This window comes from Lutjanus erythropterus, chromosome 23 (assembly GCF_056507025.1).
Source record: "Lutjanus erythropterus isolate fLutEry1 chromosome 23, fLutEry1.hap2, whole genome shotgun sequence".
In the NCBI taxonomy this organism is placed as follows: domain Eukaryota; kingdom Metazoa; phylum Chordata; class Actinopteri; order Lutjaniformes; family Lutjanidae; genus Lutjanus; species Lutjanus erythropterus.
Window position 1 is genome coordinate 2,269,456 of NC_139339.1, and position 14,892 is coordinate 2,284,347.

Below are 14,892 nucleotides of genomic sequence, written 5' to 3' on the forward strand. Positions count from 1 at the left end.
TAACCAGTGAAAATGTGAGATAAAAAGCAGGCAAACACATGTATTTTAAAAACAGAAACAACATATTCAGTAAACAGGACATCAAAATAAAAACAAATGTTGCATTAAAAAACACGACAAAACAAAAGAAACATTACATTAATATAACGCTGTTTACAGTTATAACCACAAACAGCTTTTATTCTTTACTGCCCATTTTGTGGCAAGTGTAACTTATACACTGTGTTGGGTTCAGTGGCTATATTAGAATACATGGAATGCAAGAATTGGTTTAGCAAGAAAATAACAGCGCAAAAATAATGTTCATAATGTTCATAATACAACAGGTGCAGCAGCCAAAGCAAATTTTAAATTAAAAAAGAATCAGTCCATCCCTGGGTTTCATCATCTAAATCTAATCCTAATCTAACTTTCCTTGATTGACTGTCTGCAACAGGAAACATCTTCCATTTTTGTTCGCTTGCTGGAGAATGAAAATGTGATTATTATTAATTATTAACATGTCTGAATAGCATCTCAGTTGAAAAGTTTGATTGGGAAGTGTCTGACACATAAATGCTGACTGTGCAGGACTGAAAATGTTAATTGTCTGTTATGAAGACGACTTTTGATCAGACGTTTTCAAAACCTGAGACTGTAGGCATCTCCTCGGATGCAAGCTTTAAAAAAAAATCTGTTCTAACGTTAAACAAAATATATGAAATATCTCTCCGTTTATTAAGCAAAATTAACATTCTTTTAAAGATTAAATATAGACATTAAGATTGAATAAACTGGTATTATTTTAAAGGATTGGTTGTGTTATTCTATTTCCTCCCTCCATTCTCAGTTTCCTGCATTTGTTTCTTAATTTGCTGCATCTTGTTCTCTAGTTTGTCTCTCATTTCTTTAATTCTGTCAACCCCGTCTATTGTGCTGTTCATTAGTTTGTCTGTGTTCATGCTCAGTTCTTGATGTCCTCTCTTTCTCTCCTCTTGACTCCATATGATCTCTGTTAGGATTTCTTTGAGTTTGAAGTATCCCTGTGCTTTGATAGCTGTTTTATCTCCCTCCTTCTCTGTTACTTCTTTATCCACTGATTGAACCTTCTTTCCATTTTCCTCCCCCACTCTCTCTGCCTCATTCATTTGAACAGTGAGTTGCTCTTTCTGTTTCTCCAGTCCCTTTGTCAGTTCTGTCAGTATTTCAATAACCTGTGTCATACATTTCTGTTCTTCCTCTGTCATCTGACACACCTCATTAAGTTTTTGCTTCATCTTTTCCAGCTCTTCTTTTCTCTTGATCTCTGCCATGAGCTGCTCTCTGCTGTCTTCTCCTTTCACCAACGGCAGCTCTGTGGCGTCATTACAGGTTGTAGTCTCCTTCTCTCTTTTCTTCCTCTCTGTGTGGGAAACAGAAGCAGTGTTACACAGTAAAAAGAAAAAAAGCTGTGAAACTACAGAAGCCAAATAGAGATTTACGTTGAAAGTAGAAACTTTTTTCTTCATTGAAATGATGCTAAATAACATCTTTACCGTAATATATAATTTCTAATTTCTAACAGGAAGCACTTTCTGACATATTGTCTATTGTTTGTGATGGTTTTCCTCATATTATCTATAATAATAATCTATAATCATTAGATTCATAGATCAATGCATTAATTAAAGGGAAATACATTTTTTACTCACCAGTTTTGTTTTGTTTCCACATCCAGACCAAAATGACAACTAGGAGAATTAACAAGAAGCCAAACAACACACTAGTGACAATACCAGGAGTACAATTAGATGGGGTCATGAAGAAATCCCCTGAAATAATAAATGAGAGAACATCACATTTATGTTTGATAAAACATAAGGTCTGTGTGTTTCATGATTTGGAACTGGTTAATTTAGAAATGCTTTCTACCTGAAATCTTGATCTGTGTCTCTCTGGTCTGGTTGATGTCCTTCTGTTGGACTCTACAGGTGAAGTTGTTTCTGTGTCTCTCCTCCACAGTCACTCTGCTGCTGACAGAATAGAGACCATCAGGACCTCTGACTGTCTCTGTAGGTCCAGCAGAGAAGACGCGTCCCTCACCATCCAGCCACGACACCTCAGGCTCTGGATACCAGCCTTCAGACTCACAGTCTAACATCACTCCACTGTTGGCCTTATCGATGCCTGCTAAGCTGATACCAGGTGTGTGGACAGCACCTGGTGATGAGAGACAGGAGACATTTCAAACAGAATTTATTGGTCCAATCCTTGAATGATGTGCAGCATCTCTTTTATCTCAACCTTTGCAACAAAAGGATCCAGGTTTAATGTTCTGTATATGTAGTGCATTGTAATCAAGTTACTTACCAACAAGAAGCTCAACAAAATATTCTTTATTCAGTTTGGGAATGAAGCATCTGTATGTCCCGTTATCAGAGATTTTCACTTCGGAGAGCGACAGTGAAAGATCACCATGTTTCAGTTTGTTGATGGACAATGATGTTCTTCCTTTGTAGGCCTCGTTTTGGTCAACCAGAAGTTCCTGACCATCATGCCACACGTAGACAAATCTGGGGTTCAGGTCAGGTCTCCCCCACTCCGCTGTTATGGAAACAGCATCCACAGGAGGTTCCAGCTGACACGGCAAAACGATGTCATCACCGACCATAACCGTGACTGACTGATGTGGACCAGTGTGCTGCGACTGACCTGAAAAAAGTAGGTCTATTAAGTTCTTTTTTTCACATTTAATACTTACTCTAAACAGGAATTGTTTTGGCTTCATGTTTTTTGTGCCCTTAAGCATTAATAGCTCAGTTGAATAATTTATTTGAGGCAAAATCATCTCAGCCTTGATAGATTTTGACATAAGTTAAGTCCTTGTAATGCAGCTTCTGGGTTCTAAAACACTTAAAAAAATAAAGCATTAGTAAAAAGTAAAAAAAATAAAATAAAATGAATGAATCGATCAAATGAAATATTTGATATTGACTCAGTGTAAATAATTAGTTGAGTTTAACATGCAATAAGAAATACGCTCATTAATAAACATAAATTAGCAAGTTTAGTTTAAATGAATAAAGTAATACATTTCAACCATTTGAATGAGAAAAAAACACAACAACAGCTTAGTTTAACTTTTTTCAGTGGAAGGAAGTAAATATTACTGTGAGAATGTATTTTATTATTTATATTAACTGACATGGAAAATACAGACCTCTAAAAACCTGGTTTCCTCTGCAGCTCTTGATATTCATCCCTTACTGTGCACGCACCAAAAATTCACCAAGCAGGTTCACATGGCTGTGGATTGGACTGTGCTGGTTCTTTCTATGCATAGTTTACATGTTAATAATATGTGAATAAAAATCTGCAACTGGCAAACCAAAGTTTTGGTGATGTGGGCTGACCAGAGCTAACTGTGCTGGTTCACCGCCAAACTACAGACAGGAAACAGTTGCTTAATGATTATAAGCTCGTGGCGCCTTATTCTTTGTGTGTTAAAGCACTCAAACATCTGAGTTACCAGTGTTTTTGTTTGTAACTTACCTCCACAAAGTGTTATGAGAAGAAAGACAACCAAAACACTCATGGTTCCGAGAAGTCTGTCCCTAATGTGAACCATCCTGGTGTGCCTCAACTTCAAATACACAGTTATTTAGTAGAATCTGAAACAATAACCCAAAAACAAAAAATATACATTAATTGTAACAAGAGATGTTTCATTTACAGCCATTAAGATTAAGACTGCAAAATACCAGAATGTTTTTTTTTTAATATCAATAATAACCTAATTCCAGATTTGTCACGTCTTTCATTTAAGCCCCATTCAGACAGGACAGGATTTCTTCAGTATCAAAGATCCAAGACAAGACTGCTAAAATCTAATTTGGCATATTTTTAATATCACCAATTTGAAATATAGGTCAAAGACAGGTCTCGACAGAGAATACCAGTACCTACCTGCAGCTGACGTTACAACACATGAGCTTTTACAAGGCCCTTTATTTTTTCACAAAAAAGTAAAATTTCACACTGAGCTGAAAAAAACACAAGGAAAAGCTGCTCTTCATGTGGAAAAATCCTCTTTAAAATCACTCTGGACTCAATAAAATTTAGTAATTAATTCATGTAATTTAAATTACAGGAGGTACATCACATTCACTGAAAATAGTTTGCTGTTGCAGCTGTAATTATCACTAGCAAGGTTTTGACAAATAACCTACGTACCTACTACAGAAGGGACTAAAATCACCGACCAGGGCAGGTAATGTCCCGTCTTATCTAGAGAATCCAGCACAAATGCAGCACAAGTCTATAATCTAGCATAAATATGACAGTATAACAGTATGAACAAAGACCTGCTTTTCTACTATCTCTCTCTCTCTCTCTCTCTCTCTCTCTCTCTCTCTCTCGTTCATTATTAAGGTGTTGTGATAAACTTTACCAAAAGCACAACAAGAATATAATAATAATTTCAAAATCTCACAGACCTGTAGCGTGCTTCAAAGTGTCGCCTCACTTCTCTATAAACTTCACGCTCAAAGTCCTCAAATAAAATGATGTGTACTTTGAACGTGACAATATAAAAGATAAGGTGTGTTCACTTTGCAGCCCAATCCAGTGGACCTGCGACGTTTGCTAGTTTGATTTAAAAATATACATCACAAATATTCATACTATATTACTGTTTTTATGCTTAAAACCATTAGTGGTCAGTAAACCTCTCCTCTAAAATCCTGACTGAAGAGCTCCTCTATACAGCTTTAAATCTCTGTAACTGAACCTTAGCCACAGATGTAGGAAATAAATGAAGTTAGGAATTACAAAACTGTAGAGAACAACATATAATGCACTGCAAATAATATCACATGTGATGTTAGGACCCGCGACCCTTACGGAATAAGCGGTTACAGAAAATGAATGAATGAACGACGCTGACTGGTTAATATTTAATCAACCCAATAAAATCTAGTTCAACATCTGCTTTCTTTTAGCACATAACACCTTTCCATATTGATTTGAATTTTTCATTCTTAATGTGTAGGCTTAGGTCATGCATCATACAGATGTTCACCACCCAGTCAAGCCTCAATTTTTAACCAGTGTCACCATCTTATTTTTCAAGAGCAAATCAAATAAAAAGCATCAGCAACACAGTGAATCGACTGATCACAGAGCAGACGATACAGGAACAGGTGCAGGAATTTTTGCAAAAAACATTTTTATATAGAAAATGTTTTAACAAAGACACTCATATTACATATTTACATATTTACTTTTTCAGGCCAGTAATAATTAACAGCATTTACAAGAATTTGAGAAAGTTTTACACCACAGCAGACAGCACACTTAAACAAAGCAACATATCAGAGCATCCACAGCAATTTAAAACTGTTAACAACACAAAACTGATGCATTAGAACAAGAATGAGGTGGAAAAAGGACAGGCAGTACATCATGGTGTATAATGATGCAGTGCAGTGAGGCTGCAGATGTTACACATAAGTTCTGAGTGCATATACTGCAGATCTTTGTCACTGTTAACAGAGACTCCAGTCTGCACTGTAGATCATTGGCTGCACTTCACAGATAAACCACAGAATGACAGAGTAACATCAGGCTTCATGATCAACATTTCTGTAACATGAATTTGCTCATGTCACTCCTCTTATATCTCTGTGTAACTTAACCTGCGGGGAGTGATGAAGTCAGAGCCGAGACACCAAATTCAAGTTACGTTCTGCTGCTGAATAGACATCTAAAAAAAAATGTGAGCTGTCTGACTGAACTGATCAAAACCTTGCAAATATATGACTTTACAATCTCAGAAAATATTAGGATATAAAATTGTAAGATTTTTTCCTCGTAACGAATATCCCATTTTTTTCTCATTAATTTACCATTTAATCTAAGGAATTCTGAGATTTTTCTCTCTTACCTCTGTCCCTCGGCTCATTACAGTAGCCCTAAGTAACACGTTCAAACTGTACTCACTTTGCCAAGTAAAGCTGCATCTAATCCATCTAATCCAGCTTCAACATATAACATATAACACATAACATACAACTCTGTTCTAATGGTCAAAACCAGTATTAGGCATTGATTTATTAATTAATTAATTGTTGTAGTTTTCTGTGAATGTTGAACTCTATTCAAATATATGTACATTTGTAGTATTGTAGTAATAATTAATCCTTTGGATTGTTGGTGGATTTAAGTAACACTGACGTTTTTTCCCTTTTTCCTTCTTCTGACGACCTTACCAAAAGTCACATTTGCATCTCCTTCCTTCATTTTGTTTGTTCTAGTGACCTTAATCTCTATCGGCTCCAGCAGTCTCTCAGAGTTCAGAAGCTGTTTCTCATTATCTTTCTTTGTCTGGTCCAGTTTCCACTGGGCTCGCAATAAGTTTTCTTTTTCTTTTAATAATTCTTCTGGTTTTTCAAATTTCGTCTCTCTCTCTGTTATTTCAGTCTCCACTGCCTGAAGCTTCTTCTTGTTTACTTCCCTCTCCCTCTCTACTTCCTGCAGTAACTCTTTGAGTTGAAGCCTCTGGTGCTCCAGTTCAGTCTTCACCTCCATCAGTGTGGTTATCACGTCTTCTCGTTCCTTCTCTTTGTTCAGTGACTCCTCTTGAAGCTGTCTGTTCTTCCTCACCAACTCTGTTTTCTCACCTTTCGTGGAGAAGCACAATACAGACAGAAATCTCTTTGAACAAAATTTAATTCATTTCACATTTGGAAATGTCAAATCAAATGAGACGAAAAATATTAATGAAATATCACATCATCAAAGCTATTTTCACATTTTAATTAATATACCTTGAGTTGGTCTTCATCTAATTTGTGTAAATGACTCATGCTACATATCACTGAAAATGGAAGAACTTACGTTTCCATTTATTCTTGGCATAAACTGCTAGAGTTAAGCTAATGGTCAGTTCAACCAGGACACCCGCCGAGCTCATGTAGCCAGACGCTGCGGAAACGGCACGAACCAAATCAGCTGAAATGATAATAGAACAAGTAATTCACAAGCAGCACTGTTCCAATGAAAGTCAATTTTGTAACCTGTTACAAATGATATACATATATATTTGGGTAATTAGAGCTTATTACAGCAGATGTACACCTTTGTCATGCAGTTACACATTTTGGAAATTGAAAAAGGCACATTTGCTCAAATAATCCTGCAGGAAGAAATCTACTTAACAAATGCAAAAAATCATATTTTATCTATAAATCTCAGAAATTGACTTAAAACATATATTACCTATATCTGAACTTAATGATTTAATACATAAATTCTAGAATGCAATTACTAAACATTACAGTAAAACCAAAACCATGCTGAGCTTAACACAAGTGTGCAGGTTACCTCCACAGATATGTATAAGAAGAATGAAGAAAACAGTGTCGAGGCTGAAGGCCTGGAATACAGGTTTAAAGAACAGTCCATCCCTCTGGTTCTGCTTTGTGGAATTCTAAAAAATGAAATAAACCAGTTAGAATTCCTAAAAGAAAATTTGGCACTGATTAAACATAGCAAAAATAGTTGTCATAACATACGTAAATCAACACAATTAACATAATATTTTGTTGTTCAGTAAAATAAGAAAGTCATGTGACATGTTAATTACCATCATTATAATATACACACAATAGACAACAAATACAATAGAAAATGTACAAAAAATAAAACTGAAGTCATGACAAGTACCTTAAATACAGAGTGTGTCGGTCCTTCAGGATGTTTGCAGCAGCTGTGTTCAAGTTCAACTGACTAGTTTAAAGGAAAGTTAGAAGTTAAATAATCACAGTACAATTTGCTTACAATACAAGTTTGTAAATTTCAAGCTGTATCTTGAAATGTACATCTTCCCTAAGCAGGTTTCAGTCCTCATCAACTGTTACTATGACAGACAGAGGAAACTCTTTATAAATAAATGATTCTGATAATTACACTGCACTCACACATTGACATATGTCATATAGTACATGATTGTCATATGATAGCATTATTTAAATTATTGTTTGGGCACTTAAAGGACCAGTGTCCAAGATTTCTGGGGATTTTTTGGCAGAATATGGCAGATCATACATCATTAATGTTGAAAATCTATAAAATGTTGATTGTAAAGTTATACTTTCTCTCTCTCTCCTTTCTCTGCTGTGGAGCCTGCAACATGTTCTCTCTCTTCTGGTTTGACTTCCTGTGACTGTTTTTGAACCACTGTATTGATCGTCTCCTTATCCAATTTCTCATTGTTTTGGATGTTGTCTAAAATTGAACAAGACACAAAAGCATTGTTATAGTAAAACTTAAAGTAATGAATCATTATATGGCCAAGATTAAAAAATATAGCAGCAAATAAAATATTCATTTAATATTTTAATTCCAAAAAGAAAAACACTGCCATACAACCAGACAACTGTTACAAGTAAAAGTATTTTTTTAAAGTAGTGTTTATATTTCTGACAATGAACACCTTTGTACATTTTTCATTAATGTTTTATATTTTTATTCATCTTGAATCAGCATAAGTGCATAGCCATGAAGAGCTGTGACTTACATTGCCATAAGACAATAGCGAAGACACTTGCAAGACCGGCAGGCAGGACAGTAAAGCGCATGACGATAATGATGCAGGAGGTATCTGAATGACACAGAATCAGCCTTAAAGTCAGTTTATATTGCTCGTGACAACAAGTTTTATTGAAACTATGCTGTCTGTTGTAGAATTTCAGAAGAATGACAAATGCAGCAGTTAATTGTTCAAAGGTATACAGACCTGTCCTTTGCGTCAATGTCACCTCCTCTCAGAGTAACGTACTGTAGATTGCGTGGTCAAAGTCCTCAAACTCGTACTTGTATCCTGGTTATCCTATCAGGTAAGGTGTGTTCACTCAGTGGTTTTCCTGCCTGGCTGCTGTACTTTTGACATGAGGATGTTTTCACTTTTCAGCAAGGCACAAAACAGAACGTAGCTCACTGGATGCCTATAACTTGGTACTGATTTCATTTTTTTGATATCAGGCCCCTCTGTACTGAATGGATTGTTCTCTATGACTATTGAAATGGGCCTCAGGTCTCCAAAGACTCTGTGGCTGTTTAAGTTCAAGGAAATCAAGCTTTTGCTCCTGTTGCTCCACAAATCTGGAACAGCATCTTGAAAAGTTTTAGAATAGCAACATCTTAAGAAAATCATCTTAAAGCCAACTCATTTTCATGATTTTCAAAGCTTTATGACAAGTACACGCCTTCATTACTTCTTTCCAGAAGCTTGGACTTGAGTCAAATGAACTAGACTTGAGTCACAAATAAACCCGCCGACATAAAAACAGACTTTTATAGCAGTGACTCAGTACTTCACACAACAGACGACCTTAAGCAGGAGTCAACCTGCGGCTGCTGCAGGCGACTCACAGCCCCAGCACATTAGGCTCACACTCCACAGATCAACACATAAGGTCTTCAAACTACCTAGATTGTGAGGCAGGTGCTGACAGTGGTACAGTTACCTCCTCCATCCATTCAAGTGGATCAGACTGTCCATACCAGATGACAAGCAGGAAATAATCAAATGAAATCAAGACAGAGAAGTGGAGTTTGAAAATAATGTAAATGAAAGGGATAAAGGGCCAAAAGATCACAAGGGTGAAGTGGAAAGAGTCAGAGAAACAAAGACGTGCCTTTTCTGTCACCACAGACTTAATATTTGCACATTATGACTGTTTGATCCAGATAAAAGCAGATGTAGATACACAGTTAAGGTATATAAACAGGGGAACGCAAATTTTTCTCATCACCAAATTGATCAATAATTGGACTTTGATGACATTTAGAGGCTTTCACACAAGGCAGAGCCAGGAAGACATGCAGAGGTCAATTAAGTGTTCCTGTGTTGGACACCAGAGCTTCTGCTAACTGTTTTTAAGATTTTGTTTGTCTTGATATTTAAATTGAAAATGAAATTGAAATTTAAAAACGGTGAAATGTTGTACTTATTTACCTTTTACCACTGCTAAACATTAATGAGGTAAATAGTTTTAGTAGATGTGTTTAAGAGCGATGTGTGTATAAGTTTGATAATTGTAAGCAGAAGAAAAATTCTTAATGTAAGAGCATTGTTTGTTTTCTGTACTGTGTTGTTGAAGATTTATACAGAAATCCTTTTCTTGCATATTGTCAGGCTCTATTGACTGAAAGCCATTCAACTTCTGCAGGTAAAAGAGAATTCTCATTTTGATCTGTGCTGTAGTTCTTTGGTTTGGTTAATGGAAAATTGTCCTCCAAATAGTTTTTGTTCACAAGCTTTGACTGTTAAGCAAAATGGAGAAGAGCATCATATTTGGACTTTTCCTGCGGCCTCTAAATCTCTAAATCCACCTCTGCCAATTGTGAGAAGTTCTCTCAGTGGAAAAAAGACAAACTTACACAGAACCCTTTAGTTAGATTTTATTTAGATTTTCAAAATATCACATACAGAAATCAGCTGATCTTTAACCAAAAACAATGGTCACATTAAAATCATGCCAAACTAAACAAACCACAAAGCAGATCAGAACATTTTTTCATCTTAAAAAAAGATTTATTAAAAAATCTCATCCTCATGCATCGCCTGCCCTCAGCCAATTAAAATCAGTTGATCACATCACATCCATGATTAATGTAGTCCTTCTCATTCAGCTACTGATCACAAATCCTCCTTCATCACTTTACAGATTCATATAATTTCACTTAACACTTTCACAACCAGCTTAAATCATTCATTCATTTATCTGTAGTTTGATAATTAAGCCAGATTCCTGGTGTAGTGATGAAATGTTTGTGAACATCTGTTAGAGTTTTGGTAGTTTTTATCTGCTTGGTTTACTTTGGTGTTTGGCTAATCTGACCACATGGTAATACTGGTCTGCCTGTTAAATTTAGTAATCTGAATCTCTATGGGTTCCAGCATTTTCTCTATGTTCAGTTTCTGTCTCTCATGAATTTTCTTTGTCTCATCCAGTTTCCACTGAGTGTTTAGTAGCTTTTCCTTTTCTTTTAATAATTCATCTGGCTTTTCAAATGACTTCTCTCTCTCTGTTATTTCCATCTCAACCAACTGAAGCTTTGTTTTGTTTTCCTTCCTGTCTGCTTCAACTTCCTCCAGTTGTTCCCTCAGTCGATCTCTCTGTTCCTCCAGTTCTCTCTTCTGGTTCATCAGTGTGGTCTGCATGTCATCCAGTTCTCTCTCCTTCTGTTGTAATTCATTTTGAAGAGATGGGCTTCTCCTCTGTAAATCCCCTTTGTAACCTTTGGTGAAGAAAAGATTTAAGATTAAGATTTTATGATTTAACTCAAAAAGTATCATTAAATAGAAAACAATATTTCAGTGAATTAAAGTAACATTTCATTCAATTAAATTAATTTATACCAATGGAAGACATTTGAAAAACTGTTTTGAGTGACATGAAAGATTAAACTAAATTCATGGTGTTCAATTTGTCCATTACACACAACACTGAACTTCATAACATACTGTTAATATTATTAAATGTACCACTGCTATCAGTGTAACCATCAACGAGCTGTGACTTACGTCTACGAGTGATGAACCAACCAGCCAGACCACCAATAACCAGGCCAACAGAGCCACAACCCAAGGTCATAGCAATACACACAGCTCCTACAAAAGAATGAGAGCAGAATTGTCAAACTTGTTTGGCAAAATTAAACATAAATGAATTAGCAGTGCAAAGGATCACTTAGTGATGAAAACCACAAAACTAAGATGTAAAGTTAAAAATGTAGCTGAATAACTAATCCTCCTTGTGTAGAATCTGAAAGTTTTTGACGTTGTTGGTGACTGATGGTAGTTATGAAACCAGAAAAAAGTCAACAAGGTAGACAGTACAGTCCACCACTGATCAGACCACAGGGACATTTAAAGTATGTCCACATGAAGCAGGTAAATTTGTTAATGTTTCGTTGACTCTGTTTCTGTACGTTGATACAGCTGATCACAGAACTGTTGTCATATGTATTCATGTTGATTTTATCAGTCTGATGAACTCATGAAGAAACATAAAATATAGATTTTAAATTTAGACTGCATCATGTACACACACTCTGACATGAATGTGGTAAAACCAGCACTGACTAATTTTTATTAGGTTGTCTGTATTTTTTCATAGAGAAACTTACACCATCAGAATGATTTGAAAATGATCTAAAACCATGGGATTTCTTAAAAGGAGAAACTTTTATAGATGTAAAAAATGTATTTATAAAAGTCTTATCTTAATCTGAATTCAAAATTTAAGACATTAAGTTTCTGTTAAATTGTATTAAACGATCAAACAACAAATCACTAAAGAGGAAATGTAATGCTGCTGCACAAAATCAGAAAGTAAAAAAAAAGCAAACTTGTAAGTTTTTATGACTGGTGCAACAATGCTGAGACCATGTAACACACTCAACTGAAGTACTCACTGTTCATTAGATCATCGGTCAGTAGAGACATAGTTGTGAAAAACAGTATTCTGAAAACGAGCAACATAAACTTCATTTAAAGAGTCCATATGAAGAAAAAAAAGCATTCTCTGTGATATTTATACAAAATAACAAAAAGAATGACGATGACATTGTTTGCTTCCCAGTTAATAATGAAGTACAAGTACAATCGTAACTATAAAATATTTACGTTTTAATGTGTTTTGCATGTTTTCATGCATTGAAGACACTTAAAACTATTAAAAGATAACTCTAATTAAGAGAATATATCCACATGTAATGGCACACATTTTATTTCACACATGGGCATTGATTATTTCTTATTTGTAGTTAAATCTTTAAATTTAAAAATAAAATACAAATAACGATTTTTCTAACAGCTTACCTGTTATGTGCGTCAACAAGTCACCTCAGAGTGCAGTAAATTCCAGGACCAAAGTCCTCAAATAGTATGATTTGTCCTTTCACACTGGTCAACCGATAAGGTGTGTTCAACTTGTTTTACTGTCTTTTACTTTTCTGTGTCTCTGTCTGTTAGATGTTTAATTGTATCAGCAGTAAAAAGTGCAAATCAAACTGATGAACTTTGTCCTTTCACATGATAGTAAATCAGTGTGTTGCACCATAGTAGTACATGCACATGTTAACGGTGTTGGTGTCACTCGCATGGATGCCAACTATATCAGCTGCTCCTTTCTGGACGCTGTAGAAGGTGTGCAGTATTATCCTGGTATCAGCCTCCTGTTGTGTGGATTCCAGAGCAGGAACATTTTTATGAGCACCACACTTTTCATCTCTTCTTTAAATCCACCACTCAGGTTGTCGTTGCTCGTTCTCCGACCATTTCTCATATGGGGCTTTTGCATTGTCCCTTTTGGCCGCACCAAGTCAAACCATGCCACACTGATTTGTATTTCCGTTACCACTTTTATCGCACTGAACTGTTCACACAGCAGAGATGGACCATCTCAAAAATTAAGTCTAGAGTGTGGGAAAGCATTTGCTGTTTATTTTGAGAGTTAATTGTGGTGCAAATTTTGTCTTCCGAAGAAAAACAACATTAGACCATCAGTCATTTTTGCAAATGTCTAGCAGCTTATGTATAACTGACAAAGACCTCTAGTGGCCAAGTGAATTATGACAGCAGAACTAGTTTGGCATTGTTACAGAGCCTCAGTACTCTGTAGTGAGTAGCTTTGGGTGGACAGTGTAGGACACAAGAGGCCACTATTCATTTCCCATTTCCTTCAGACAAACTGCGTTTCAACCATGAACACAGTTGTTCCCTAAACATACCAACGGGCTCTTCTGTTAACCATGAAGAAGAACATTGTCCAGCCTTGCATAAGTACTTATCTTGCGCTAACCTTATTGGTTTGGCGGGGAGAGGGAAACAGGTGCGGTTTTTTCTGCTGAGGTGCCGATTCTGTTTAGTTTTGACTTTTTCTGTAAGCAGCTAAATAAAATGTAATTGTAAATGATAAACTTCTTAAACTGAATTCTAAAAAGTTGTTTTCTCAAGTCTTAATTATTATTCAAACAGCTTCTATAAGTGACCCCTGCATGGCAGATGCTGTTCCTCATTAGGGGGTAAAAATGACCCCCTGCAGCAGTTCTAGGTGGCTTTCAGTAAGCTAGATATAGCTTTTAGTAAGCATAGGCTGTTGTGGTCTCATACTGAATGAAACATCTTGAGTAAACAATGGGTGTTGCTAAGCAACTTGGTGTGGCACCAATGTGGAGCGCAGCCTATACAGCTGTTTCTATGGGGGTAAAAGTGACTCCTCGGCGGTTTGAGGTGTAAATGGTCTCCATGGTTAATAAATCAATTTTAGGAAAAGTCATGAAATGACAGATGTAGGCATTTTATTTTAACAGAGTTGCCTGCATTTGAAAATGCCCAGGGGGGTAAAAATGATCCCTTGGCGGTTTTAGTGTTTAGGCATCACTCTGGACAGTGGAAACAGTTGGTAATAACCTTTATTGTAATGCTTGCAACACAGTATCTAGAGCAGCTAGCGTAACACAGAATAATGTAAGATATTCAAGTCAAGAGTCAATGCAACGTGTCTGTGGTCTCAGTTCGAAGGACGAACTGAGCTGAAATTGGAAGTGGGATCGTGAGTGATGTTCTGTGCCCACAAACCCAAACACTTCTGTGTCTTAGCAGGTGACAGTACCAGAAGGAACCGGGCAGGAGATATGGTCAACGAGGTGGAGGGTCCAGAGCCAGGTGAATAGACAGAGGATGCAGACGAGCCAACAAGGAACAAGCAGGAAAAAGGTCGGCACCAAGCTGGGGGTTGATGAGCTGATGGGTAAGTACACAACAGATGCTCACACAAGAACACGTGGTGAAACAAGGAGAGACACTGAGCCACTGGCAGCCACAGATGGGCAGGAGGAAACACTCACACTGAAGTGTTGTCA

General features: G+C 36.4%; 3 protein-coding genes across 3 annotated transcripts in view; 1 reads left to right on the plus strand and 2 right to left on the minus strand.

Moving 5' to 3' along the window:
• Window positions 1-14,892, plus strand: part of LOC146305283 (uncharacterized) — a 78,898-nt gene that overhangs the window by 17,909 nt on the left and 46,097 nt on the right. The window lies entirely within an intron of this gene.
• LOC146305285 (butyrophilin subfamily 1 member A1-like) lies at window positions 807-4,512 on the minus strand. The gene is made up of 6 exons (XM_084713072.1): window positions 4,455-4,512; window positions 3,511-3,629; window positions 2,329-2,670; window positions 1,891-2,178; window positions 1,671-1,790; window positions 807-1,381 (listed from the first exon to the last, which is right to left on the minus strand). The coding sequence occupies exons 2-6, from the start codon at window positions 3,584-3,586 to the stop codon at window positions 807-809; spliced, it is 1,401 nt and encodes a 466-aa protein (XP_084569198.1). The 5' UTR covers window positions 3,587-3,629; window positions 4,455-4,512.
• On the minus strand, window positions 5,614-9,547 carry LOC146305286 (uncharacterized). Its single transcript, XM_084712852.1, has 7 exons — window positions 8,756-9,547; window positions 8,537-8,620; window positions 8,111-8,244; window positions 7,684-7,746; window positions 7,342-7,447; window positions 6,856-6,969; window positions 5,614-6,638 (listed from the first exon to the last, which is right to left on the minus strand). The coding sequence occupies exons 2-7, from the start codon at window positions 8,595-8,597 to the stop codon at window positions 6,178-6,180; spliced, it is 939 nt and encodes a 312-aa protein (XP_084568978.1). The 5' UTR covers window positions 8,598-8,620; window positions 8,756-9,547; the 3' UTR covers window positions 5,614-6,177.

What these genes read in the sequence shown, in the direction of transcription:
- LOC146305285 (XM_084713072.1), bottom strand. Translation starts at nt 3,586, where the DNA reads ATGGTTCACATTAGGGACAGACTTCTCGGAACCATGAGTGTTTTGGTT. An exon ending in TTTTGTTGAGCTTCTTGTTG is followed by an intron (nt 2,179 to 2,328) that starts GTAAGTAACTTG and finishes TCTCATCACCAG; the next exon opens with GTGCTGTCCACACACCTGGT. An exon ending in GTGGAAACAAAACAAAACTG is followed by an intron (nt 1,382 to 1,670) that starts GTGAGTAAAAAA and finishes TTTCCCACACAG; the next exon opens with AGAGGAAGAAAAGAGAGAAG.
- LOC146305286 (XM_084712852.1), bottom strand. Translation starts at nt 8,597, where the DNA reads ATGCGCTTTACTGTCCTGCCTGCCGGTCTTGCAAGTGTCTTCGCTATT. An exon ending in AGAAAGGAGAGAGAGAGAAA is followed by an intron (nt 7,747 to 8,110) that starts GTATAACTTTAC and finishes CCTTTAAACTAG; the next exon opens with TCAGTTGAACTTGAACACAG. An exon ending in TCTTATACATATCTGTGGAG is followed by an intron (nt 6,970 to 7,341) that starts GTAACCTGCACA and finishes TTATCATTTCAG; the next exon opens with CTGATTTGGTTCGTGCCGTT.